This window comes from Podarcis filfolensis, assembly GCF_964270895.1.
Source record: "Podarcis filfolensis genome assembly, chromosome: 18".
Lineage (NCBI taxonomy): Eukaryota > Metazoa > Chordata > Lepidosauria > Squamata > Lacertidae > Podarcis > Podarcis filfolensis.
In genome coordinates, this window is record NC_139622.1 from 11,285,601 (window position 1) to 11,312,910 (window position 27,310).

Sequence of the window (27,310 nt, forward strand, 5' to 3'; positions counted from 1 at the left end):
TTTATTCCCGTGAAAGCCGTCCCATTTGTGCTTTGTGACCTGGTCTTTGGCCATAATAAATTATGATGATGAAATAAATTATGAAAGTCTGCAAATTTCAATTTGCCATGGGGGTGTTGAATAATTTTGATTGCAACCGTCGATTTTGAAGAGAGAAAAGACACGACTTGCTGATCCCGTTCCTGCTTCCTTCTGGAGGATTTTGGGAGCGCACAGTTTTTCCACAGTTCCCCCAACTGATTTGATAACTGTGTCCAGGGCAGCTGTTTACCAGCTCCATCTGGTACATAGGCTGAGACCCTATCTGCCTGCGGACTGTGTTTCCAGAGTGGTGCATGCTCTGGTTATCTCCCGCTTGGACTACTGCAATGTGCTCTACGTGGGGCTGCCTTGGAAGGTGACCCAGAAACTACAACTAATCCAGAATGCAGCAGCTAGACTGGTGACTGGGGGCGGCCGCCGAGACCATATAACACCGGTTTTGAAAGACCTACATTGGCTCCCAGGACATTTCTGAGCACAATTCAAAGTGTTGGTGCTGACCTTGAAAGCTCTAAACAGCCTCGGCTCAGTATCGCTGAAGGAGCGTCTCCACCCTGGACACGGAGGTCCAGCTCCGAGGGCCTTCTGGCGGTTCCCTCATTGCGAGAAGCAAAGTTACAGGGAACCAGGCAGAGGGCCTTCTCGGTAGTGGCGCCCTCCCTGTGGAACGCCCTCCCACCAGATGTCAAAGAGAACAACAACTACCAGACTTTTAGAAGACATCTGAAGGCAGCCCTGTTTAGGGAAGCTTTTAATGTTTGATGTATGACAGTATTTTAATATTTTTTTGGAAGCCGCCCAGAGTGGCTGGGGAAGCCCAGCCAGATGGGCGGGGTATAAATAATAAATTATTATTATTATTATTATTATTATTATTATTATTATTATTAACTCGAATAAGTCTCAGAACACAAATCTTTACTTTTATTTTTTTGTCCTTCCACCTTCGTTTTCAGGGCAACGGCATCAAGACGGCCAAGTATAACGTCCTCACTTTTCTCCCACTCAACTTGTACGAACAGCTTCATCGGCTGGTTAATTTATACTTCATCTTCATCATCCTCCTGCAAGTAAGGGGCTTCTTATGTATTTGGGAACGGGGGTGTCCCAGAGAGGAAATCTGGAGCAACCCATTGGGGTGTGTGTGTGTCAGTGACCCCCTAACACCTATTGCTTCAAGCATCAAGACTGGGAGATCTTAAAAAAACACAGATATAAAATACAGCAGTACTTCGGTTCTCGAATGTCTCCGTTGACGAACATTTTGCTTTACGAATGCCGTAAACCCGGAAGTACAGTGGTACCTTGGTTCTCAAACTTAATCCGTTCTCGGAGCCCGTTCCAAAACCAAAGCGTTCCAAAACCAAGGCGTGCTTTCCCATAGGAAGTAGCACAAAACGGATTAATCTGTTCCAGACTTTTAAAAACAGCCATTTAACGTGAACTTTACTATCTAACAAGACCATTGATCCATAGAATGAAAGCAATAGTCAATGTGCTGTAAAGGTAAAGGTAAAGGGACCCCTGACCATTAGGTCCAGTCGCGGCCGACTCTGGGGTTGCGGCGCTCATCTCGCTTTATAGGCCGAGGGAGCCGGCGTACAGCTTCCGGGTCATGTGGCCAGCAGGACTAAGCCGCTTCTGGCGAACCAGAGCAGCGCACGGAAACGCCGTTTACCTTCCCGCCAGAGCGGTACCTATTTATCTACTTGCACTTTGACGTGCTTTTGAACAGCTAGGTTGGCAGGAGCAGGGACCGAGCAACGGGAGCTCACCCCGTCGCCGCGGGGATTCGAACCACCGACCTTCTGATCGGCAAGTCCTAGGCTCTGTGGTTTAAATAACACAGTATTGTAGATGATAAAAATTAAAACTAATTCCCCCCCCCCTTACCTGGACTGATGACGGTCATTGTTTGGATGGGGGGGCTTTTATCCATTTCCACAGTCACACAGTCAATCAATCAGTAGCTGAACTGGGTTCCACACCATTGTGAAAAATCTCCGAATATTCATTGTTCCTGGCCTGTCTTCTGTTTCAGACTGTCCCCCAGATCTCCACGCTTCCGTGGTTTGCTCTCCTCTTTCCCCTCACACTCCTGCTTTCCATCAGAGGCGTCCGAGACCTGATTGATGACATTGTAAGTATGGGTTGGCACGTTGGGGACCCCTCATAGATCTCTCGTCTACAAATTTAATCTTATCAGGGTTCCCTTTCCAGACAATATAAGAACAGGGCTTTTAGTGCTTTTAGTTGGAGGATGGATGGCGGTTAACAGATTGAGGTTGAATCCTGGCAAGGCAGAAGTACTGTTTTTGGGGGACAGGAGGCGGGCTGGTGTGGGGCACTCCCTGGTCCTGAATGGGGTGACTGTGCCCCTGAAGGACCAGGTGCGTAGCCTGGGGGTCATTTTGGACTCACCGCTGTCCATGGAGGCACAGGTCAGTTCTGTGTCCAGGGTAGGTCCATCTGGTGTGCAGGATGAGACCCTCCCTGCCCGTGGACTGTCTGGCCAGAGTGGTGCATGCTCTGGTAATCCCTCGCTTGGACTACTGCCATGCGCTTTCCGTGGGGCTACCTTGGAAGGTGACCCGGAAACTAGAACTAATTCAGAATGCAGCAGCCAGACTGGGGACTGGGAGACCACATAACACCAGTCCTGAAAGGACCTACATTGGCTCCCAGGACGTTTCTGAGCACAATTCAAAGTGTTGGTGCTGACCTTGAAAGCCCTAAACGGCCTCGGTCCAGTATACCTGAAGGAACGTCTCCACCCCCATCGTCCAGCCCAGACCCCGGGGTCCATCTCCTGAGGGCCTTCTGGCGGTTCCCTCCCTGCGAAAAGCGACTTTACAGCAAACCTGGCAGAGGGCCTTCTCAGTGGTGGCACCCTCCCATCAGATGTCAAGGAAATAAACAACTACCAGACTTATAGAAGACATCTGAAGGCAGCCCTGTTTAGGGAATCTTTTAATGATTAATAGACTATTGTATTTTAATATTTTGTTGGAAGCCGCCCAGAGTGGCTAGGGAAACCCAACCAGATAGGAGGGGTATAGGTTGTGGTTGTTGTCGTTAGTCTGCACGTCCTGGGAATTTATGTAGGACAGGCAGGATAAACCTGGCCTGTATGTCTATATAGTAAGGTAAAGGGACCCCTGACCATTAGGTCCAGTCATGGCCGACTCTGGGGTTGCGGCGCTCATCTTGCTTTACTGGCCGAGGGAGCCGGCATACAGCTTCCGGGTCATGTGGCCAGCAGGACTGAGCCGCTTCTGGCGAACCAAAGCAGCACACAGAAACGCCGTTTACCTCCCCGCTGGAGCGGCATCTATTTATCTACTTGCACTTTGAGGTGCTTTTGAACTGCTAGTTTGGCAGGAGCAGGGACCGAGCAACGGGAGCTCAGCCCGTCGCGGGGATTCGAACCGCTGACCTTCTGATCGGCAAGTCCTAGGCTCTGTGGTTTAACCCACAGCGCCACCTGCGTCCCTTGTCTATATAGTACTGGCAATGGAAATAACCGTTTTCTCTCCTCCTTTCACTCCGCAGGGCCGGCATCATAGCGACTGGGAGATCAACAGCCGCCCCTGTGAGATTTTGACGGGGAAAAGGTAAGAAGAGCTGGAACATAAGGGTAGGGGTCTTCCGTGTTGCCAGCTGCGCATCAGGGGAAGCCCCCCAGCGGCTGGCATTCAGGGGGCTTTGACTGCCTCTGAGAGGGGACCAGCCCCTGCCCTTCACCCTCGCTCTCCTTCACATCTGCTCAGCTCCACGGAGGTCCTCTGCGGGAAGAGTGTGGGGCTGAACAGTTGAGCCCCATGGTGGGGGGGGGAGGGTGTCAAGCCACAGCATGAGCCTCTCCCCTTTCGTGTGCACGGTTGGCTCCTGAACACGGCTGATTCTCTCTCCTTGTTCCCCCCAACCCAGTTTCATCCAGAAGAAATGGCGGGATATCTGCGTGGGTGATATCGTCTGCCTCCGTAAGGACAGCATTGTGCCTGTAAGTTCCTTCCTTCCTTCCTTCCTTCCTTCCTTCCTTCCTTCCTTCCTTCCTTCCTTCCTTCCCTCCCTTTCTCCTTCGTTCCTTCGTTCGTTCGTTCGTTCATTCATTCGTTTCTTCCCTCCTTCCCTCCTTCCCTCCTTCCCTCCTTCCCTCCTTCCTTCCTTCTCTCTCCCCTCCCTCCCTCCCTCCCTTTCTCCTTCCTTCCTTCCTTCCCTCCTTCCCTCCCTTTCTCCTTCCTCCCTCCCTCCCTCCCTCCCTCCCTTCCCACCCCCTTCCTTTCTCCTTCCTTCCTTCCCTCCTTCTCTCCTTTTCCTTCCTTCCTTCCTTCCTTCCCTTTCTCTTTCCTTCCTTCCTTCCTTCCTGCCTGCCTGCCTTCTCTCTCTCTCTCTCTCTCTCTCTCTCTCTCTCTCTCTCTCTCTCTCTCTCTCTCTCTCCTTCCTTCCTTCCTTCCCTCCTTCCCTCCCTCCCTTTCTTGGTGGATGGCTGAAAGGATGCCTCAATTTACTCTGCTTGGGAAAGAGGTCCATGGCTGCCTTGGCCCAACCGGCCAGTCTGGGGCAGATAGATCCCGACTCCCCTGCACTATGTGCAACTGCTCAGCCCACCAGGGAGCCTGTCTTAAATGTTCTGTTCTCGATTTCCGCAGGCAGACCTCCTCTTGCTCTCCAGCACAGAGCCAAACAGCCTCTGCTACGTGGAGACGATGGACATTGATGGGTAAGGCTGCTTCTTACGTTGCTTTCTTCTTTCTAAGCCATCGCTGCCATTCAGAGCTGGGGTTGAGCGCTCCTCTGCGCACCTCCCTCTACCCGAGAGAATTTCCCCTATAAACAAATCCCTATAAATGAATGATGCGGGTGGCACTGTGGGTTAAACCACAGAGCCTAGGACTTGCAGATCGGAAGGTCAGTGGTTCGAATCCCCGCAACGGGGTGAGCTCCCGTTGCTCGGTCCCTGATCCTGCCAACCTAGCAGTTCGAAAGCACGTCAAGTGCAAGTAGATGAATAGGTACTGCTCCGGCGGGAAGGGAACCGGCGTTTCCGTGCGCTGCTCTGGCTCGCCAGAAGAGGCTTAGTCCTGCTGGCCAAATGACCTGGAAGCCTGACTCCGGCTCCCTCGGCCAGTAAAGCGAGATGAGCGCCGCAACCCCAGAGTCTGCCACGACTGGACCTAATGGTCAGGGGTCCCTTTACCTTTATAAATGAATAGGCTCATCGTTCACAAACGGCCAGCGGTTTCCCCCCACTGATATATTCCCTCTCCATCCTTCTTTCGCAGAGAGACCAACCTGAAGTACCGGCAAGCTCTCTTGGTGACACATGAGCAGTTGACCAACGATAGGAGCATGGCTGAGTTTGACGGTGAGTGTCAATCGCCAGGACCTCCAAATAGAAGGGGAAGAAATGGAGGCAGTGAGAGATTTCACTTTCTTGGGCTCCATGATCACTGCAGATGGTGACAGCAGCCACGAAATTAAAAGACGCCTGCTTCTTGGGAGAAAAGCAATGACAAACCTAGACAGCATCTTCAAAAGCAGAGACATCACCTTGCCAACAAAGGTCCGTATAGTTCAAGCTCTGGTTTTCCCAGTAGTGATGTATGGAAGTGAGAGCTGGACCATAAAGAAGGCTGATCGCCGAAGAATGGATGCTTTTGAATTCTGGTGTTGGAGGAGACTCTTGAGAGTCCCATGGACTGCAAGAAGATCCAACCTCTCCATTCTGAAGGAAATCAGCCCTGAGTGCTCACTGGAAGGACAGATCCTGAAGCTGAGGCTCCAAGACTTTGGCCACCTCATGAGAAGAGAAGACTCCCTGGAAAAGACCCTGATGTTGGGAAAGATGGAGGGCACAAGGAGAAGGGGACGACAGAGGACGAGGTGGTGGGACAGTGTTCTCGAAGGGACCAGCATGAGTTTGACCAAACTACGGGAGGCAGTGGAAGACAGGAGGGCCTGGCGTGCTCTGGTCCAGGGGGTCACAAAGAGGCGGACACGACTAAACGACTAAACAACAACAACTTTTCGTTCTCAAAAGTTTTCCACTGGTGTTTAGCGCTTTATGCCGTCGATTCCTTGGAATGTGTGTGCATGTGTTTTCTGCTTTGTGGTTTTCTTAAACTAGATATTTACCGTATTTTTTGCTCTATAAGACTCACTTTTTCCCTCCTAAAAAGTAAGGGGAAATGTGTGTGCGTCTTATGGAGTGAATGCAGGCTGCGCAGCTATCCCAAAAGCCAGAACAGCAAGAGGGATCGTCGCTTTCGCTGCGCAGCGATCCCTCTTGCCGTTCTGGCTTCGGAGATTCAGAATATTTTTTTTCTTGTTTTCCTCCTCCAAAAACTAGGTGCGTCTCGTGGTCTGGTGCGTCTTATAGAGCGAAAAATACGGTAGTCTAAGTAATCATTATCATCATCATATTTGGTGATTACTCATAGCCGAGTAATAATAATAATGATAATTATTTATACCCCGTCCATCTGGCTGGGTTTCCCCAGCTGCAGTAATGCATCAAACATTAAAAGCTTCCCTAAACAGGGCTGCCTTCAGGTGTCTTCTAAAAGTTAGGTAGTTCTTTATCTCCTTGACATCTGGTGGGAGGGCGCCACCACCGAGAAGGCCCTCTGCCTGGTTCCCTGTAACTTGGCTTCCCGTAGTGAGGGAACTGCCAGAAGGGGGTTGGACTCGATGGCCCTTGTGGTCTCTTCCAACTCTATGATTCTAAGGCCCTCGGCGCTGGATCTCAGTGTCCTGGTAATAATAATAATAATAATAATAATAATAATAATAATAATAATATATTCAATTTATTCACTGCCCTCTACCTGGATGTCTCAGGGTGGTTCACAAACAAAATCATAATATATAAAATCAAACCAAAAACAATAACTCAATTAAAAAACCCCCGCAAAAGAGCCACATTCTAAAAGGGTGTTGGATGTCAATAAGGTGCATAATGAAGGCACCAGGCAAACTTCACTAGGCAGAGCGTTCCACAGACGGGGAGCCACTGCAAAGAAGGCCCCGCTCTTGTGTTGCCACCCTCCGCACCTCTCGAGTAGACGGCACACGAAGGAGGGCCTTGGAAGATGATCTGTTGGGAGCCACCCAGAGTGGCTGGGGAAACCCAGCCAGATGGCTGGGGTATAAATTATTATTATTATTATTATTATTATTATTATTATTATTATTACTAATGATTGCATGTCACAGAGGGAAAGAGGGAGTCTCTGGACAGCAGAAAGACAAAACTTAATTTTTCGCCTCTCCTTTTTCTCAACTCCGCAGGGGTAATCACTTGCGAGGAGCCGAACAGCCGAATGCACAGTTTCGTGGGGACGTTGGATTGGCGCGGAGAGAAATATTCCCTTGACAGTGAGAAAGTCTTGTTGCGGGGCTGCAAGGTGCGCAACACGGAGGCCTGCTACGGCCTCGTCATCTATGCAGGTGAGCTGAGCCCTGCCCTTGCAGCACGGCCTTATCTACCTACTTCATTGGTTTCGATTTGTTCAGCGCTTTTCTCACAGAGGGTCCCCAAAACGCCCACCTCAAAAACGCATCTTCCCTTGGAAGGTTCAGGGCAGCTAAGAGAAACCCCTTTGTGCAAGTTAACCTGCGGAACTCACTTCCCCAGGGAGCAGCGATGCTCACTGACTTAAAAGAGAGGGTTACGCAACGTACAGATTTTTTAAAAAATTTATTGCAAGGGATTCCTGAAAATCTAAGGCATTCATGCTGGTATATTCCTTTTTATGCACGCTTTTACTTAACAACACGCTTTTCGTAAATGTTGGTGGTTTGGAGAGGTGCATCGCAAATTTCGGAGCAGCGCAAATTTCGGGGGGGGGGCAGATCTCACGCTGTTTCACAAAGGGCGAATTTGCTACATTTGCCCCCATCCAGATTCTCCCCCTCGTCCCTATGCAGAGTAGACCTATTGGAATGAATGGACACGGCTAACTTAGATGCATTTATTTCAAAGGGTTTGCTGTGAGTTGAGTGTAGTTGGCTACAATCTACGCCCAGCCCTGATATTTTGTGAAAGTACAGAAATACTTTATATATATCTTAAAAAGCAGAGACATCACCTTGCCAACAAAGGTCCGTGTAGTTAAAGCCATGGTTTTCCCAGTAGTGATGTATGGAGGTGAGAGCTGGACCATAAAGAAGGCTGATGGCCAAAGAACGGATGCTTTTGAATTCTGGTGCTGGAGGATACGCTTGAGAGTCCCATGGACTGCAAGAAGATCCAACCTCTCCATTCGGAAGGAAATCAGCCCTGAGTGCTCACTGGAAGGACGGATCCTGAAGCTGAGGCTCCAAGACTTTGGCCACCTCATGAGAAGAGAAGACTCCCGGGAAAAGACCCTGATGCTGGGAAAGATGGAGGGCGCAAGAAGAAGGGGACGACGGAGGACGAGATGGTGGGACAGTGTTCTCGAAGCTACCAGCATGAGTTTGACCAAACTGCGGGAGGCAGTGGAAGACAGGAGGGCCTGGCGTGCTCTGGTCCAGGGGGTCACGAAGAGTTGGACACCACTAAACGACTAAACAACAACAACATATATAAAGTTAGGCCCCTGGCGATGCTACAGTGCCGGTATGCCTATCCTGAGCTGAGCATAGCAACAGACGTTGCCGAAATGCCTTTTCCTGTGCCGAAATTCCGCGACATAAAGGCTCTATTCTTCCTCCTCCTTTCCCCCTCTCAACCCTGTGCCCTGGGCTGACTTCTGAAAGCAGGAAGCATTAAGAAACTCGCTGTACCAGTTTCCCCGAGGCCTTTAGTGATGCCTAATCTCATGACAGATCTCTGGCCGCGCCGGGTAACAGCAGCAGCAATGCGGAGGCAGTTAAGGAAAGATTACGAGCCGGTTTGACACGGGTTCTTGACACACACACAAGAGAGAAGCAGCTGTGTTGGTCCAGGGTAGCCAAAGTCCCACCCTGCAAATTATTATAATTATCATCGTGGGACTACAACTCCCATTGTCCATTTCCACTCTTCCACTGAGCATGCTAAAAGGTAAAGGGACCCCTGACCATTAGGTCCAGTCGTGACCGACTCTGGGGTTGCGGCGCTCATCTCGCCCTATAGGCCGAGGGAGCCGGCGTACAGCTTCCGGGCTGTGGCCAGCAGGACTAAGCCGCTTCTGGCGAACCAGAGCAGTGCACGGAAACACCGTTTACCTTCCCGCCGGAGCGGTACCTATTTATCTACTTGCACTTTGACGTGCCTTCGAACTGCTAGGTGGGCAGGAGCATGGACCGAGCAACGGGAGCTCACCCCATCATTGCGGGGATTCAAACCGCCGACCTTCTGATCGGCAAGTCCTAGGCTCTGTGGTTTAACCCACAGCACCACCCGGGTCCCACTGAGCGTACTAGAGCCCTCCAAAAGTCACAAGCGCTACCTGCTTTCTTGGAGTTGAAGTTGCACAGTGCAAAGATGGAGTTTGCAAAAACACCCTCCACAGACTTGGCTGAGTGTCAGGCCTAATGAGTGGAGCAGCTCTTTCCTCCATGAACATCAGTTGCAGAGATCAAAAGTCCCTGCCTCCTCCCCAGGGCTTTTCCCAAGCAATCGGAGACTGCGCCTGAATGCAGCCAACGTCTCCTCCACCCTTTTCATGCCTCTCCTGGTTCTAGGTTGTCGCAGAAAGAGGGGAGACTCTTGTGTCTCTTCCCCAGCCAAACTCATCTCTGCCTCTTGGCCTCCCTCCTCTCCAGCCTTCTGCGCCTTCTCTTTGTTTTTAAAGTTTTCATTTTTACTTTTCAAGTTTATGCATTTCATTAGTTTTGCAGCCAATTTTCACAGGAGAAACGTTGGAGGGGATGGAATAGGATGTCCCTATTTTCAGGGGAGAAACGTTGGAGGGGATTGAATAGGACGTCCCTATTTTCACAGGAGAAACGTTGGAGGGGATGGAATAGGACGTCCCTCTTTTCAGGGGAGAAACGTTGGAGGGGATGGAATGGGACGTCCCTATTTTCATCAGAGAATTGTATTCAAACGTCTCCCCTCCACAGGCTTCGATTCCAAAATCATGAAAAACTGTGGGAAAATCAAGTTGAAGAAGACCAAACTCAGCCATCTGATGGATCGCCTGGTGCTACTGGTGAGAAGATTTGGCTGTCCCTACCTGATATTTATGTGTATCTCCTCACCCATGGGAGCTGGAAGTTTTCTTTTCTTTTCTTTTCTTTCTTCTTTCTTCTTCTTTTGACAAAGTAATAATCATAAATAAACCCAACAAATTATTACAAAGCAATACACAATTGATACAGCCTACCTCCAGGTTAAACAAGCATTTTGTTCAGAATATAGGGATCATTGGTTCTTGCAACCACCGATAAAAACTTCGCCACTGCCAATGTTCTAGCGTTTGTCCAGTCTTCCAATAGGAACCTGATAGTGAGCCTCTGATTTTCCCGGGAAAGGTACCAGCAAGGGTAGTATCAGTTCAGCCCTGGCTTGCTCATATTTTGCACAGTGCAACAAAATATGTTTTATGGAATCGATGTCTTGAGCACACGAGCCAAGTCTGTCCTGGTAGGGAACTCCTCTCAACACTGCAGAAGGAAAGATGTTTAGTCTGGCTTTGGTGAAAAGCCTTTGATAGTTTGGTACTGTCAGGTTTTTAATGTAAGATGTTAACTTAAAGACATGCCCATATTGTACCCCTACTGCCGGCGGACTGCAGACTGCGTGTGATCGAGATTGCAAGTCACTGTGTGCATTATCCCACAATCTTTGCTTTAACGTCTTTAGAGTGCCTTCATAACCCAGGTAATACAGTTGGGGGGTGAGGATAAAATCAGAAACTGGGGTGGCTTCTGTAAATCCAGGACTGTCCTTGGAAAACTGGGACGCTTGGTGGGTCTGGAGTTGGAAGTGGCTGGCCCAGAGTCTTCTCCCCACGAAGGGCTGACCCTTCTTCGCTTCTCTCTGCAGATCACCATCTCACTCTTCCTCATCTCCTTCGCCCTGGCGGTCGGCTCCGGAGTCTTTGCCGAGAGGTTCCGGGAACAGCACGCCTACCTCTTTGCTTTATACAACACCACAAGCTCCATCCAATACGCCTTCTTTGCCTTCTGGGGTTTCCTGATTCTCCTCAGCTTGGTCATCCCCATGTCTATGCTCATCACGTAAGTCATCAGCCGCCTCCTCTTCCTCGAGCAGCCGTGATCAGAAATGCACGAGAGGACCGTGTCTTTGCATGGACTGTCTCACTCGGGGGCCCATATTGACTGGTTGGCGGGAGTATAGGGTCAATAGTTTTAAGGTAAAACGTTTAAGTACAGGAATAATGTAGTTTCAAATATGCAGTTGTCAGAGCTGCCCGAGGTCCCAGCTCACAAAGGACCAACGCCGCTTCGTTGTTAAGTACGAAAGTCTTTATTGAAGTTCAGTTTCACTTCCAGAGCCGCAGCGTGCAGCTCTACGTCTCAAACTTCAGACCGCTGATGCTCCGTCTGAATCTCCTCCCCCCAGACACCAGTTTAAGACTCTAGCCTTGCTCCACCTCTTCCTCTGTTCTTTCCGCCTCTGGTTCCGCCTGTCCGTTGGGGTCTCGCCCTTTCTAGACTCTTCTGACGCTGAATCCCCTGAGCCTTCCCCCTCCCTCCGGCGGGCTTTAGGAGCTGGTTCCCCATCCGGGTCTCCTGCTGTCCCCTGCGCCTGTACATTTGAACTTGGCGCGCGCGCCCAGCCAGCAACTTTCCTCCTGACCGTTTCACTGCTGCTGTCACTGCTTCCCCCTTCGGGGAGGCTAGCTGCAACTGACCTCCCCTCCGTTCCCCCACTCTCCGATGGAGGCGTGGTCAGCCCTGACTCATCTTCTCTCCCCGCTGGAGGAGACGCTGGTCCTGACACATGTGACTCTTCCCCCCCACTACGCTCTGGTGGGGAAACTGGTCCTGATCCCCCGCTGCTGCTTTGGGGTTCCCCACTGGCTCCTTGTTTCTGGTGCGTCCCCCCTGGGACCCCCCTTGCCCTGACCATCGGCGCCCCCTTCTGGGAATCTTCTGATTCGCTGGAGAAGCTCATGGAATCTCTCGGGTCACTGTCATACTCCCCTACGCTGCCCTCGGATTCTTCCCCTTCGCTCTCCATTTCCTCTCTCCCCTGTGCTCCTGCTCCCGAGCCCCTGACAGCAGTGATATAGTATAGAGGTACATGAAATACCAGTACACAACAATTATTTTGTACAAGTCTCAATGGCAGTGCTGAATCTTCCGAACATATTATTTGGTATTACCAGCTGAAGAAGGCGTTTACTCCGAAACAGGGCCCTGTCCTGGTCACCACTACTGAGTCGTACATTTGATTCACACTCCGGATACTCCTTTTCGGCCCTATTTGATTCTTTATTCCTTCTTCTGATTCTATATAATATGGACTCCTTTTGACTGCCATTGAGACTTGTACAAAATAATTGTTGTGTACTGGTATTTCATGTACCTCTATACTATATCACTGCATATTTGAAACTACATTATTCCTGTACTTAAACGTTTTACCTTAAAACTATCGTACTTATACGTTGTGTTTAAATTTACTTAAAACTATCGTACTTACACGTTGTGTTTAAATTTACTATCAGCTTCAAATTGTTATTCTTAGCAGAATATACACGTTTTTCTTTTCAACTCCCGAGTAGGAACTATTCCTTATATTGAAACTTGTGGCCTGAGCTCTTGGTATATCTTTTTTAGTGTATTTCCAACAAGAACTCCAATTTCTTTAGGGAGTATAGGGTCAGCCAACAAGGACAATGCGGGTTGGACTATACAGCCCCTGGAAACTCTACAATTCCATTGTACAGTGGTACCTCGGATTAAGAACCTATTTCCTTCTGGAGGTCCATTCTTAACCTGAAACTGTTCTTCACCTGACGCACCACTTTAGCTAACAGGGCCTCCTGCTGCCACTGCGTGATTTCTGTTCTCATCCTGAAGCAAAGTTCTTAACCCGAGGTACTATTTCTGGGTTAGCGGAGTCTGTAACCTGAAACGTATGTAACCTGAAGCGTCTGTGATCTGAAGGTACTACTGTATACCACTTTTCCTGGGAGCATAACACTCCTCGTTGGCTAACTCCTTAGTCAATCGCAGTAACATCCCCACAGACCAAAGGAACTGAGTTGTGCAACATCCCCTCCAACGTTTCTCCTGTGAAAATAGGGACATCCTATTCCATCCCCTCCAACGTTTCTCCTGTGAAAATAGGGACATCCTATTCCATCTCCTCCAACGTTTCTCCTATGAAAATAGGGACATCCCATTCCATCCCCTCCAACGTTTCTCCTGTGAAAATAGGGACGTCCTATTCCATCCCCTCCAACATTTCTCCCGTGAAAATAGGGACGTCCTATTCCATCCCCTCCAACATTTCTCCCGTGAAAATAGGGACATTGCCCAGCCACAGTGGGCACCTCCCAACAGAATATTAAAAACACGATAAAACATCAAACACAAAAAACTTCCCTAAACAGGGCTGCCTTCGGATGTCTTCTAAAAGTCAGATAGTTGTTTATTTCCTTGACATCTGAAGGGAGGGCGCCACCACCGAGAAGGCCCTGTGCCTGGTTCCCTGTAACTTCGCTTCTCGTAGTGAGGGAACTGCCAGAAGACCATGGGATCCGAGTGGCAACAGTGACAACAGGATGCTGGATTTAGAAAGGCCCTGATCGCAGAACCATAGAATTGTAGAGTTGGAAGGGACCCCAAGGTTCATCTAGTCAAACCCCATCAAAGCATCCAGGTCAGGTGACCGTCCAAACCTCTGCTTTGAAACCTCCTAGGAAGGGGAGTCCACAAGCTAGGAGGACCATTCTGATGTTCAGTAGGTTGTTCCAGCTTTGCTCCACAAGCCACAAAAGTCTTCTTTGCCTGTTCAGTGATTGTGGATTTTTTCTCCCCGGCGCAGGTTCGAATTCATATACCTGGTCAACAGTTGTTTCATCAACTGGGACAGGGAAATGTATTACGCCCCAAAGGACATGCCAGCGAAAGCTCGTAGCACCAGTCTGAATGACCAGCTGGGGCAGATAGAATACGTCTTCTCGGATAAGACGGGGACTTTGACCCAGAACATCATGACCTTCAAGAAATGTTGTATCAACGGGGTGATATATGGTAAAGTCCTACTGGGATCTCACTGGGATTTAGGAAAAAGTCCTACATTTCTGTCCAGGCAAGCTTCAGAATGGGCAGGGCAAGAAATGCAATTTTTTTTAACCTTTTGTGCGCCAGGGTAGCTTTTGCACACTCTTTTTTAAAAAATCATTTATTTGGTTTTTCAAATTAAAATTTTAAAGTCCAACTTACAACTTCAAAACAAGATTCTGAGGTATCTCCCAGACTTCCCTCCTCTTCCCCTTTTTGGGTCCTGTTGCGAATCATTTCCTCCTGCATCTTTTACGATGATCCAGAATCTTTTCACCTCTCCATTGTGTCCAAAATTCGCCATTAAACTACAAGTGATATTTTCAATCCTGCTCACCATTTTAACTGTTTTACAATGGTTTTTAAGATTAGTTATCATTCCCCCCCCCATTCCTTCTTAACATTTTGATCTTCCTGATTTCTGATTCTTCCTTTTGGAAATATTTGCAGGTTCGCAGAACAGCACTCAAGACAAGTCCATGGTAGGTTGTATATTCTTGCTGTAAATTACATGAGCTCCTCAAGAGATTGGTTTGCTTTATGATTGCACCCCAAGTCAGGGTTTCTTATTCCATGGTTTATTAAAACCATGGTTTCGCATGGCGTGCGAGCCCAGCAGCTTAACCATGGTTTGCTGTCAACAGTTTGCCAGGTTTTGTTTGAACGTCATGCCCCAAACGACAAAACAAGAAGCAAGACTGCCTGGGAAGCAAACCCTGGTTAACGGGCTGTTTGCTAAGCAAACCATGGCTTAGCATTAAGCCACTGTTGCCACATGAAAGAGGTCTGTGCACATGAGAGCTATTGACATATTGGACTTCTACAAAGTTGGATTGTGGGAATCTTCTCTTACCACAAGTCCCACAGTGTGGAAACGTTCTTCTCCAAAAGCTTACAAGGAGCTGTATTTCTGTGTGAGGCGGTTGGAGGATGGATGGCAGCCAACAGATTGAGGTTGAATCCTGACAAGACAGAAGGACTGTTTCTGGGGGGACAGGGGGCGGGCAGGTGTGGGGGACTCCCTGGTCCTGAATGGGGTCACTGTGCCCCCGAAGGACCAGGTGCGCAGCCTGGGGGTCATTTTGGACCCACAGCCGTCCATGGAAGCACAGGTCAATTCTGTGTCCAGGGCAGCTCCATCTGGTATGCAGGATGAGACCCTCCCTGTCCGCAGACTGTCTGGCCAGAGTGGTGCATGCTCTGGTTATCTCCCACTTGGACTACTCCCATGTGCTCTCTGTGGGGCTGCCTTTGAAGGTGACCCGGAAACTACAATTAATCCAGAATGCGGCAGCTAGACTGGTGACTGGGAGCGGCTGCCGAGACCATATAACACCAGACCTGAAAGACCTACACTGGCTCCCAGTACATTTCCAAGCACAATTCAAAGTGTTGGTGCTGACCTTGATAGCCCTAAATGGCCCAGTCGACCTGAAGGAGCATCTCCACCCCCATCGTCCGCCCCGGACACCGGGGTCCAGCTCTGAAGGCCTTCTGGCGGTTCCCTCCCTGCGAGAAGTGAGGTTACAGGGAACCAGGCAGAGGGCCTTCTCGGTGGTGGCGCCCGCCCTGTGGAACACCCTCCCATCAGATGTCAAGGAGATAAACAACTATCTGACTTTTAGAAGACATCTGAAGGCAGTCCTGTTTAGGGAAGTTTTTAATGTTTTATCGTGTTTTAAATATATTCTGTTGGAAGCCACCCAGAGTGGCTGGGGAAACCCAGCCAGATGGGTGAGGTCTAAATAATAAATTGTTGTTGTTGTTGTTGTTTCTGACCTGAGTGTGTGTGAAGATGGAATCTGGTGGTTTGCAGCTTCTCCAGGGTTCTTCCTCATCATTAACCTCTTAACTTCGTTTCTTCCCCTCTCCAGGAGATGGATTTGAAGTGGAACAAGTACTTGGATAGTAAGCTGGAATTTTACGACCAGCAGCTCCTGGCAAACATCCGGCGAAACGACGACCCCATGGTGAAGGAATTCATGCGTCTCCTGGCAATCTGCCACACCGTCATGGTTGAGGAGAAAGAGAGTGAGTGGCTGCTTTTAACTAATATAAAAGTGTAATAAAACAGCAAGCGTTTAAAACTTTCCTGAGCAGGGCTGCCTTCAGGTGTCTTCTAAAAGTCAGATAATTGTTTATCTCCTCAACGTCTGATGGGAAGGCGTTCCACAGGGAGGGCGCCACCACTGAGAAGGCCCTGAAAAGGTTGAAAGGCGTGCATGTTTCCGTGAGAATGTTTCACCCAAGCGTGCAAAGAATTTCTTTGCCGATCCCTCGCAGCCGAGTAAGATCTTCCATAAACACAGTTTTAGCAATGAGTCCGTAAGTGACTGTGGAGGCCAATTCTGGACCCACACGTCCTTCCACAGTGGGGACATTGGTTTCCAGGCAGGAGTTGACCCCAGTGAGGGTTTGCCAAGCGCGTCTTCCTCTTAGCGCGTTTCTCCCTTGCGTCCTGAGTTCAAGTGTCTTCAAAGCCCACGACACCTTTGGTAAAGGTTCTCCAACTGGAGTGTTCGCAGCCCAGTGTTTCCCAATTGTTGGTGTTTATACTAATTTTTTAAAAAATTATTTCTGAATGCCAGCAAGGCTGAGTAAGGTAAAGGTAAAGGGACCCCTGACCATTTGGTCCATTCGTGACCGACTCTGGGGTTGCGGCGCTCATCTCGCTTTACTGGCCGAGGGAGCCGGCGTACAGCTTCTGGGTCATGTGGCCAGCAGGACTAAGCCGCTTCTGGCGAACCAGAGCAGCGCACGGAAACACTGTTTACCTTCCCGCTGGAGTTGTACCTATTTATCTACTTGCACTTTGATGTGCTTTCGAACTGCTAGGTCGGCAGGAGCAGGGACCGAGCAACGGGAGCTCACCCCGTCATTGCGGGGATTCGAACCGCCGACCTTCTGATCAGCAAGCCCTAGGCTCTGTGGTTTAACCCACAGCGCCACCCATGTCCCCCAGCAAGGCTGAACCGGGGTGTAATTTCCTGCTCAGATCAACCCTAGTGTAAAATAAACTCTAGATCTATGAATGAGGGTCAACAAGGTTGAAATGGGATGTAATGGGCAGCTTGTTCCATTCCCTAGCGAGAAATAAACAAAGTCATAGAATAATGAGGACTAGAATCCTCTTTGAGGAAGTGCATGTCTCTGAAAAATTTCTGGCTCCCGCTAGCTGTTGTTTCAGCTTCTCTGACACCTGAGCGCTGCTGTTATTCTTACTTTCCCATGACAATACCCACAGGGTTCTGGATGGAAGCCAGAAACCACAGCTTGATCGTAGATACTAAGGATTTGTTTGTTTGTGCTTTTAAAACTTTTAATTACTGTACTCAGCCCAATGTAAGCAGATCCTTTCCTTGTCGAGCTAATTCCATGGCGTGACCTTTTAAGTCGTTAACGGGAAAAATGTAGGGCAGCACCTCTGCCTGGCAACGAGATGGCATTTGGGCCCTGGTGGCGGTGGAGAAAGACATTTTTTTTGCAGCCACAAGAGGAAATATTTGCAGCGCATTTTACGGACACTGCCCCTTTTGTTTCTGTTTTGAATGGCGATTCCGTCGCTTTTGTAATGCAAAGTTCAGCAGAAACGTCGAACCAGGGGTTTGGCTTGGCCCCACAACCATGGGTTTCCTAGGCCCTGGAGCCGAAATTTGTGGGTGCTGTTAACGGAGAAATCTGAGAGCTCCCCTGGACCAAAAAATAAAGACACCAGCCAGGAATACCAGAGTGAAACAGCAGCCAGTCGGCTTCGTCTTTATTGAAGACTGTCGCGACAGGACTCCCACCTGCCACCAGGTGGAACAAGATGGGAACCCCGTACAAAAGAGAACCCCAACTTTTATTAGCTGCTAATCCCCATGTTACACCCCCCAACTACATCACTAATACATCATGGTTACATCATGAAAGGGGAGGTCTGGTGGCCATAATCTGAGCATCCTGGACCCCGCCCCATGGTTCCCCTTGCCCTCCACCAAACAACCATCAATATGAAACGATATGATAATCTTTATTGTCATTGTCCCATACAGAACAACGAAACTGAAAAAAATCTACATCAGACATTCAGAAACCAACAAGCCTGCTATCCCAGCTATCCCAGCCTGGTTAACCCCCTAAAAACTCTGATACCCAATAATTAAATAAGATACACTCCCACAGAGACTACCTTACACTGCGTTTAAAACCAAAACCGCATTTGGATAAAAACTGTTTCTTAGGCGGCTAGTCCTAGTCTTTATAACCCTGTACCTTCTTCCAGAAGGCAGAAGCTAAAAGAGATCATCAAGTGTAACAAAAGAGATATTTACATTTCCCTGTTTCCCAGCCAAGTTCATCCCACCCTTTTGTCTTCATCTGGGCTTGTTATTTCTGGAATGGCTACCTGTCTGGCACTCAGGTATCAGGAGGCCAGGAATTATCACTCAGGCAGAGGGGCTGCTGAGGAGCTGAGCTCACAGGTCTAGATGAATTTCTGAAGTTTTCCCAATGAGCCAGTACATAGGTTCATTGATCAGTGAATTCTTACATTTGGTATCGTGCAGCAGAGGCCCTTTGAATAGACAGGAAGAAACTGCGATGAAATGTTTTGTGGGGACAAATCACAAAAGTCACAAATATATGTAAAAACAAAACAAAAACCAGATCCATTGGAATGAATGGCTCTATGGTAGTTTCTATGTTGTAAAATTCCAGTCTGAAAAACCCAATAAATAAATTGGCGGGGGGGGGGATTTTTTTGTAAAAAAGAAGAAGAAAGACATTATCCAGCCTCATGGATTTGTGATCCATCTGGGCAAAAGGGCCTGGAGTGATTCTGGCGATGACCCTCTCTGCTCTCCTCCCTCCCCAATTTCTCATAGACCAGCTGGTCTACCAAGCCGCTTCGCCGGACGAGGAAGCCCTGGTGACTGCGGCCAGGAACCTGGGCTATGTCTTCCTGTCTCGAACGCAGGACACGGTCACCATCAGCGAGCTCGGGGTGGAGAGAACCTACAAGGTGCTGGCCCTCCTGGACTTCAACAGCGTCCGCAAACGGATGTCCATTGTGGGTCAGTGTTTTGTGGGCCCATAATGCGCAGAATCGTAGAGTTGGAAAAGGGGACCCTGAAAATCATCTGCCGCTGTCCCATACGGAAATCCATAAGGGTCCTTGACATCTGACGGGAGGGCGTTCCACAGGGCGGGCGCCACCACCGAGAAGGCCCTCTGCCTGGTTCCCTGTAACCTTGCTTCTCACAGGGAGGGAACTGCCAGAAGGCCCTCAGGAGATGGACCCCGGTGTCCGGGCTGTACGATGGGGGTGGAGACGCTCCTTCAGGGATACCGGGCCGTTTAGGGCTTTCAAGGTCAGCACCAACACTTTGAATTGTGCTCGGAAACATCCTGGGAGCCAATGTAGCATATTTTCGCTCTATAAGACGCACCAGACCACAAGAGGCACCTAGTTTTTGGAGGATGAAAACAAGAAAAAAAATATTCTGAATCTCAGAAGCCAGAACAGCAAGAGGGATCGCTGCGCAGTGAAAGCAGCAATCCCTCTTTCTGTTCTGGCTTCTGGGATAGCTGCGCAGCCTGCATTCGCTCCATAAGACGCACACACATTTCCCCTTACTTTCTAGGAGGGAAAAAGTGAGTCTTATAGAGTAAAAAATACGGTAGGTCTTTGAGGACTGGTGTTATGTGGTCTCGGTGGCCGCTCCCAGTCACCAATCTAGCTGCCGCATTCTGGATTAATTGTAGCTTCCAGGCCACATTCAAAGGTAGCCTCACATAGAGCGCATGGCAGTAGTCCAAGCGCATTTTCACGGATGGGAAACTTCATCCTTTCGGATGTTGCTAGACTACAATTCCCATCAGCCCCAACGGTCAGGGATGATGGGAGTCGGAGTCCAGGAACATCTGGGACGGTCAGAGGTTTCCCACTTTTGGTAAACAGATGATGCCTCTCTCCTCCTCTCTCTCTTTCTCTTTCTCAACTTAAGGGTTTTTTGTTTCCCCACCCCACAGTGCGGGACCCTGAAGGCCATATCAAACTTTACACTAAAGGGGCGGATACTGTGATCCTTGAGAGACTCCACAGACAGCGTGCGACTGAAGGATGCACCGTCAAGGCTCTGGACGTAAGTCTTTGCAAGCGGGTGGAAGCTGGTGTGACTTAGTGGTCAGAGTGTCAGACTAAGATCTGGACGGCCAGGGTTTGAATCCCCAGCACGCTGGCTGACCTCAAGAAGAGGAAGAGGAGTTTGGATTTGATATTCTGTTTTATCACTACGCGAAGGAGTCTCAGCGGGTGGCACTGTGAGTTAAACCACAGAGCCTAGGGCTTGCCGATCAGAAGGTTGGCGGTTCGAATCCCCGCAATGACGGGGTGAGCTCTCGTTGCTCGGTCCCTGCTCCTGCCAACCTAGCAGTTTGAAAGCACGTCAAAGTGCAAGTAGATAAATAGGTACCGCTCCGGCGGGAAGGTAAACGGCGTTTCCATCCACTGCTCTGGTTTGCCAGAAGCAGCTTAGTCCTGCTGGCCACATGACCCAGAAGCTGTACGCCGGCTCCCTCGGCCAGTAAAGCAAGATGAGCGCCGCAACCCCAGAGTCGGCCACGACTGGACCTAATGGTCAGGGGTCCCTTTACCTTTAAGGAGTCTCAAAGGCCCTCGGGAGATGGACCCAGGTGTCCAGGCTGAGCGATGGGGGTGGAGACGCTCCTTCAGGTCTACTGGGCCGTTTAGGGCTGTCAAGGTCAGCACCAACACTTTGAACTGTGCTTGGAAATGTCCTGGGAGCCAATGTAGGTCTTTCAGGACCAGTGTTATGTGGTCTCAGCGGCTGCTCCCAGTCCCCAGTCCAGCTGCTGCATTCTGGATTAATTGCAGTTTCCGGGTCACCTTCAAAGGCAGCCCCACGTAGAGCGCATGGCAGTAGTCCAAGCAGGAGATAACCAGAGCATGCACCACTCTGGAGAGACAGTCTGCGGGCAGGGAGGGTCTCATCCTGCGTACCAGATGGAGTCGCCCTTTACACAGAATGGACCTGCTCCTCCATGGACAGCCGTGAGTCCAAAATGACTCCCAGCTACGCCACGCTGCCCCCTTCTGCAGAAATCCATCTTCCCAGCAGTCTCTGCTTTCGCCTCTCCTAGACTTTCGCGGCCGAGACACTGAGGACTCTGTGCGTGGCGACGAAAGATGTGGATGAGAGCGAGTTTTCCCTGTGGAGTAAGAAACATCATGCTGCCAGCGTCTTGCTGCAGAATCGAGCCCAAGAATTGGACAAGGTTTACGAGGAGATCGAGAAGGATCTCAGGGTAAGATCTCCTTTGGTCAGCAAAAGGTTTCTCCTGCGGCCGGACTTCCCTTGCTAGGAACAGGGTGTCAAATGTCAATATTATTGTTTATCATTATTTAATATTATCACCATTACTGTCACTACTGTAAAGGGAATTGGGGTTGCTCGTGCGTAAGGGGGCTGCTGCTCTAGGCAACGTTGTCTGGCTAAACCTTTCCCTGGCTGGACAGCCCTTTCTCCGTGGCTGTGTCAGTCACTGGCAGAATCCGTCAGTGGGCGTTTCCTGAACTTCTTCCAACATAAAAGCTCTTTGACGCCAAGTCTCCGCCTAGCTTCCCTGCGTGGAAGTCTTCCAGCTCTCCCCGCTGGTCTCTGTGGAAGAGTCTTGGAGCCATGTCTCCGAAGTCCTTCCCTGCTCCCCTTTCTTCCTGGTGTCACGCCGATTTCCTTCCCCAAAGGAAGTGTTCTCTCTCTCCCTGCTGGTCCCTTCTCCTGCATCGTTGGGGAGCCTTACCTCCACTCTTGGCTCCGATGGCAGTTCCCTGACAACTACTATTAAAAATTTGTGTACTGCTGTACCCCCACAGGTCTCAGGGTGGTCCGCAGCATAAAACCACAATATAAAACCCCCAAAATACATAATATAATAGGGTTGCCATATTTCCGAAAGTGAAAATCCAGGCACAAAAGTTGTTGAGCTTTCCTTTTGGCCAAAGTTGCTGAGCTTTTTTTTTCCTTTTCTTTTCTTGCCCTTTTTGCAAAATCTCTCCCCCCCCCCCAAAAAAAAACACACCTGAAGTTTGGGAGCTATTTTTTAGGAAATTTGCAAAACAAACAAACATCATCATCATCATCATCATCATCATCATTGTTTATATCCCACCCTCCCCAACCGAAGCCGGGCTCAAGGCGGCTAACAACAATAAATTAATACAACATTCTAAAATAATTTCATTATAAAATTACTCCAAATCAAATTGATGGCAGCCATTGGGCTATCCACTGTGAAGTTCTGGGAAGATTGCCGAAGGAGGGAGTCAGGCTGTGCCCTGGCCAAAGGCCTGGAGGAACAGCTCTGTCTTGTAGGCCCTGCGGAAAGATGTCAAGTCCTGCAGGGCCCTTGTCTCTTGGGACAGAGTGTTCCACCAGATTGGGGCCACAGCCGAAAAGGCCCTGGCTCTGGTTGAGGCCAGCCTAACCTCTCTGTGGCCTGGGACCTTCAAGATGTTTTTGTTTGAAGACTGTAAGTTCCTCTGTGGGGGATACCAGGAGAGGCGGTCCCGTAGGTACGAGGGTCCTAGGCATATAAAACCCCAACACTTCCAGTATGGGCTGCCTGGGTTTCCCCCAGACAGTTGAACCAATTTTCAAAAATTCAGCCCGGACGCAATATTCAACCGATGAATTCCGGATGTGTCTGGGAAATTCCAGACATACAGCAGCCCATATAATATCAATAACAACAAGAACGATCTAGTAATCACCTCTCTCAAACGAGAGAACCAAGGCGTTTGAGTACCAAGGCATTTGAGAACCAAGGTACTGCTGTATTCAGAAAAATAGACAAAGCGATACTCAGAGTCGCTAATTAACAAATAAAGGAAATCTCAACCTCCCCCGGTCCAAAAATCATTCACATCAAGCCCACAATTTTCCCCTTTCAACCTCCCCACCCCACCCAGAAATCTGGTCTCAAGGCTAGCTATTGCAGATCAGTTGTTGGGGGTCAAGTCAGGAGGGAGGGAGGAGCAAAGCGAAGTCGGATGATGGCAGCCAACTGCTTTGCGGTTGACCCAGCTACTTCTGCTCTCCTGAAACTTCCCACGTTCCGTTCCGTCCTACAAGCCCCTGTTGGAGTCTAGTATTACGAGCGAGGAAGAACTGGGGGCGAAAGGTTTCTGGGTTAGCTAGAGCATAGCTGTCAAGCGTCCCTTATTTGGCGGGAAACTCCCTTATCCCGCTGTGTCCCGCTGCTGTCCCTTATTGATGATGTCCCTTAAATTTCCCGGGTTTCAAAGGAAGCAGCTCCTCTCCCTCCCTCGCTGCCAGCCAGGGAGGAGGGAGGCTCCAACGGTGTTGCTTGGCTGCGTTGCTCACCCAATAAGGAGTCTAAGAACGACTGGGGGGGTGGAGCTTGCATGCCTTGTGCCGATCAAATCGGCCGCGTTGCCTGGGGACTCGCCTTTGCTCAGCACTTCCCAGCAGAGAGGTGACAGTGGTTTTCCTTGCTGCATCCCCTTTGCCGGGTTGCTGCGCTGCGGGAACCACTGCTTGAGGCTTCGTTTGGCTGCTGGCTGGGCTTTCTGCCTTTGGTTCGGAGGGGCTCAGAAGTCAAACATACCAGCGCTCTGAAAATCCCTTATTTTGGCTGCTGCTCCCTTATTTCCAAGGCTGCTGGTCCCTTATTTTCAAATCTGTAAGTTGACAGCTATGAGCTTGAGTTCCATCATTGCTTTGTCTTGGTCTTCCTCTCTCAGCTCTTGGGGGCCACAGCTATCGAGGACAAACTGCAAGACGGGGTTCCTGAAACCATTCAGCTTCTCAAAAGGGGAGACATCAAAGTGTGGGTGTTGACGGGAGACAAGCAAGGTAAGGCATCCGTCCCACCAACTTCTACCTGCCCTCAGCCAGCCCCCACCTGGCTACCTTTACGACCCTTCTTTGGCGATCCCTCGTAGCCGATTGTCTTCCATAAACACAGTTTTCACAGTGAGTCCGTAAGGGACTGTGGAGGCCAATTCTGGATCCACACGTCCTTCCACAGTGGGGACATGGGTTTCTGGGCAGGAGTTGATCCTGGTGAGGGTTTGCCAAGCGTGCCTTCCTCTTAGCACGTTTCTCCCTTTCGTCCTGAGTTTGAGGGTCTTCAAAACCCAGGACACCTTTGGGAAAGGCTGTTCTCCAACTGGAGCTCTCTCAGGCCAGTGTTTCCCAGTTGTCAGTGTTTATACTACATTTTTTCTCTTGGGGTCCCTATTAACTCCACAATTCTATGATTCTATGAAAACATTTGTTTCAGTGAGTGTGTGTGTGTGTGTGTGTATCCTGTGCATTTTGGACTCCATGGAGGCACAGGTCAATTCTGTGTCCAGGGCAGCTGTCTGCCAGCTCCATCTGGTACGCAGGATGAGACCCTCCCTGCCCGCAGACTGTCTGGCCAGAGTGGTGCATGCTCTAGTTATCTCCTGCTTTGACTACTGCCATGCACTCTATGTGGGGCTCCCTTTGAAGGTGACCCGGAAACTGCAACTAATCCAGAATGCGGCAGCTGGACTGGTGACTGGGAGTGGAGACCACATAACACCAGTCCTGAAAGACCTACATTGGCTCCCAGGATGTTTCCAAGCACAATTCAAAGGGTTGGTGCTGACCTTGAAAGCCCTAAATGGCCTCGGCCCAGTATACCTGAAGGAGCGTCTCCACCCCGGACACCTGGGTCCAACTCCGAGGGTCTTCTGGCGATTCCCTCCCTGCGAGAAGTGAGGTTACAGGGAAACAGGCAGAGGGCCTTCTCGGTGGTGGCACCCGCCTTGTGGACCTCCCTCCCACCAAATGTCAAGGAAGTAAACAACTACCTGACGTTTAGAAGGCATCTGAAGGCAGCCCTGTTTAGGGAAGTTTTTTATGTTTAATGGTGTATTATGTTTTTAATATTCCGTTAGGAGCTGTTGGGCAAACCCAGCCAGATGGGCAGGGTATAAATAATAAATTATTATTATTATTAGAGTGGTACCTCTGGTTACGAACTTAATTCGTTCCGGAGATCCGTTCTTAACCTGAAACCGTTCTTAACCTGAGGTACCACTTTAGCTAATGGGGCCTCCCACTGCCGCGCGATTTCTGTTCCCATCCTGAGGTAAAATTCTTGACCCGAGGTACTACTTCTGGGTTAGCGGAGTCTGTAACCTAAAGTGTTTGTAACCCGAGGTACCACTGTATATAAAAGTGGCCGCGGTTGTTGGCACATCTTGTCAGGGAACCCTCGTCTCATTTTTGCTCTTTCCTTGTGTTTAAAGAGACTGCTGTCAACATTGGCTTTGCCTGTCGACTTCTCACGGACGACATGACTATTCTGGAGGAGAGCGAAATCAGGTATGAGTGTCTGCTGAGCTCTAGGTTTGGGGCAAGTGCTCTCTGGTGAGAGAACCCCAGAGATTTAAAATCACAAAACATGCAGTGGAAATGCAGGCTGTTAGGCCTTCAAAATACGCCCTCTCTCCCAAAGTTTCCCACTTCTCCTAGCATATATATAACATGTTTGGTTAGTTAAATAAGAGGATCATAGAATTTTAGAGACCGAGGGAGACCATTCTACCGTTGAACAGCTCTAACTGTCAGAAAGTTCCTCCTGATATTGAGTCTTGTAACCTGAACCCATGGTTTACTTACAAGTGCTTCAAAGGTCCGAGTCATGTGCTGTTCCACGCAGCATTTGGAAAAAGTTGCACAGGCAGTAAAACTTGGCTTAGTTGCAAAGGGATGGAAGTTCCTCAATTACTCGGTTTCTGAACGCCTCTGATGTCGTACGTTTCGACTCCCAAACGCCGAAAACCTGGAAGTAAATGCTTCCGTTTTCAAACGTTTTTCGGAATCTGAACGTGCTACGCGGCTTCCGCTGAGTGCAAGAAGCTCTTGCAACCACTGGGAAGCCTCGCTTTGGTTTTTGAATGTTTCAGAAGCCGAACGGGTTCTGGAATGGATTTCGTTTGAGAACGGATGTACCACTGTATAGGAACCCAAGGGAGGCTTGTTAAAGCCATGCAGCTAAGCTGGAGCAACCAGCTTAGCCACCTCACATGTTGAGCTTCTCAGGTAGACAGAGGGATCAAAGGCTTGGTTACCTAGTCCCTCCCCAAGTGAGCTAAGCCTGGCAGGCCAGCTTACTCTATGGTATTAACCCCTTCATGCATTAACACCAGTCTTGAAAGACCTACACTGGCTCCGAGTACGTTTCCGAGCACAATTCAAAGTGTTGGTGCTGACCTTGAAAGCCCTAAATGGCATTGGTCCAGTATACTTGAAGGAGCGTCTCCACCCCCATCGTTCAGCCCGGACACTGAGGTCCAGCTCCGAGAGCCTTCTGGCGGTTCCCTCCCTGCGAGAAGCCAAGTTACAGGGAACCGGGCACAGGGCCTTCTCGGTAGTGGTGCCCTCCCTGTGGAACGCCCTCCCACCAGATGTCAAAGAGAACAACAACTACCAAACTTTTAGAAGACATCTGAAGGCAGACCTGTTTAGGGAAGCTTTTAATGTTTAATAGGTTGTTGTATTTTAGTGTTTTGCTGGAAGTTGCCCAGAGTGGCTGGGGAAACCCAGCCAAATGGGTGGGGTATAAATAATAAATTATTATTATTATTATTATTATTACTAATCAGACTTAAGTATGTTGGTTATATGAAGCTGTGTGTCAGTGTTTCTGTTTTGGCCCTTCAACAATCCACCTTGTTTTGCAGCGAGATCCTGGAGCCAGGCTGGTACAGCAACAGCAGCTTAGCTAGCAGTGGAGAAGGCCTCTGCAAAGAAAAGTCATTCCTATCTTTCCCGGCCTCCCTGCCACATGGCAAAAAAGCATTGGTGGTCACCGGAGACTTCCTGGTAAGATATATATTTTTGCTAGGCCCCTCTTCCTTCCTTCCCAGACTTAAATTCTAGAAATGGAAAGTATTTTTGCAGCCCATTCCACCACCACCCAAATATCCTCCGGGCAGTTTGTTGTTGTTGTTGCTGTTTAGTCGTTTAGTCGTGTCCGCCTCTTCATGACCCCCTGGGCCAGAGCACGCCAGGCCCTCCTGTCTTCCACTGCC

General features: G+C 49.5%; 1 protein-coding gene across 2 annotated transcripts in view; it reads left to right on the forward strand.

Annotated features, from left to right (window-relative positions):
- Positions 1-27,310, forward strand: part of ATP8B3 (ATPase phospholipid transporting 8B3) — a 53,204-nt gene that overhangs the window by 13,682 nt on the left and 12,212 nt on the right. For both annotated transcript variants that reach the window (XM_083594382.1, XM_083594383.1), the window contains exons 4-21: positions 999-1,112; positions 2,084-2,182; positions 3,595-3,656; positions 3,973-4,045; positions 4,695-4,765; positions 5,328-5,410; positions 7,336-7,494; positions 10,078-10,166; positions 11,003-11,196; positions 13,979-14,187; positions 14,668-14,699; positions 16,092-16,248; positions 19,083-19,271; positions 20,230-20,342; positions 21,361-21,525; positions 23,984-24,095; positions 25,523-25,598; positions 26,960-27,101. In XM_083594382.1, the coding sequence (XP_083450508.1) occupies positions 999-1,112; positions 2,084-2,182; positions 3,595-3,656; positions 3,973-4,045; positions 4,695-4,765; positions 5,328-5,410; positions 7,336-7,494; positions 10,078-10,166; positions 11,003-11,196; positions 13,979-14,187; positions 14,668-14,699; positions 16,092-16,248; positions 19,083-19,271; positions 20,230-20,342; positions 21,361-21,525; positions 23,984-24,095; positions 25,523-25,598; positions 26,960-27,101 (2,139 nt within the window). The remainder of the gene's footprint in view (positions 1-998; positions 1,113-2,083; positions 2,183-3,594; positions 3,657-3,972; positions 4,046-4,694; positions 4,766-5,327; positions 5,411-7,335; positions 7,495-10,077; positions 10,167-11,002; positions 11,197-13,978; positions 14,188-14,667; positions 14,700-16,091; positions 16,249-19,082; positions 19,272-20,229; positions 20,343-21,360; positions 21,526-23,983; positions 24,096-25,522; positions 25,599-26,959; positions 27,102-27,310) is intronic.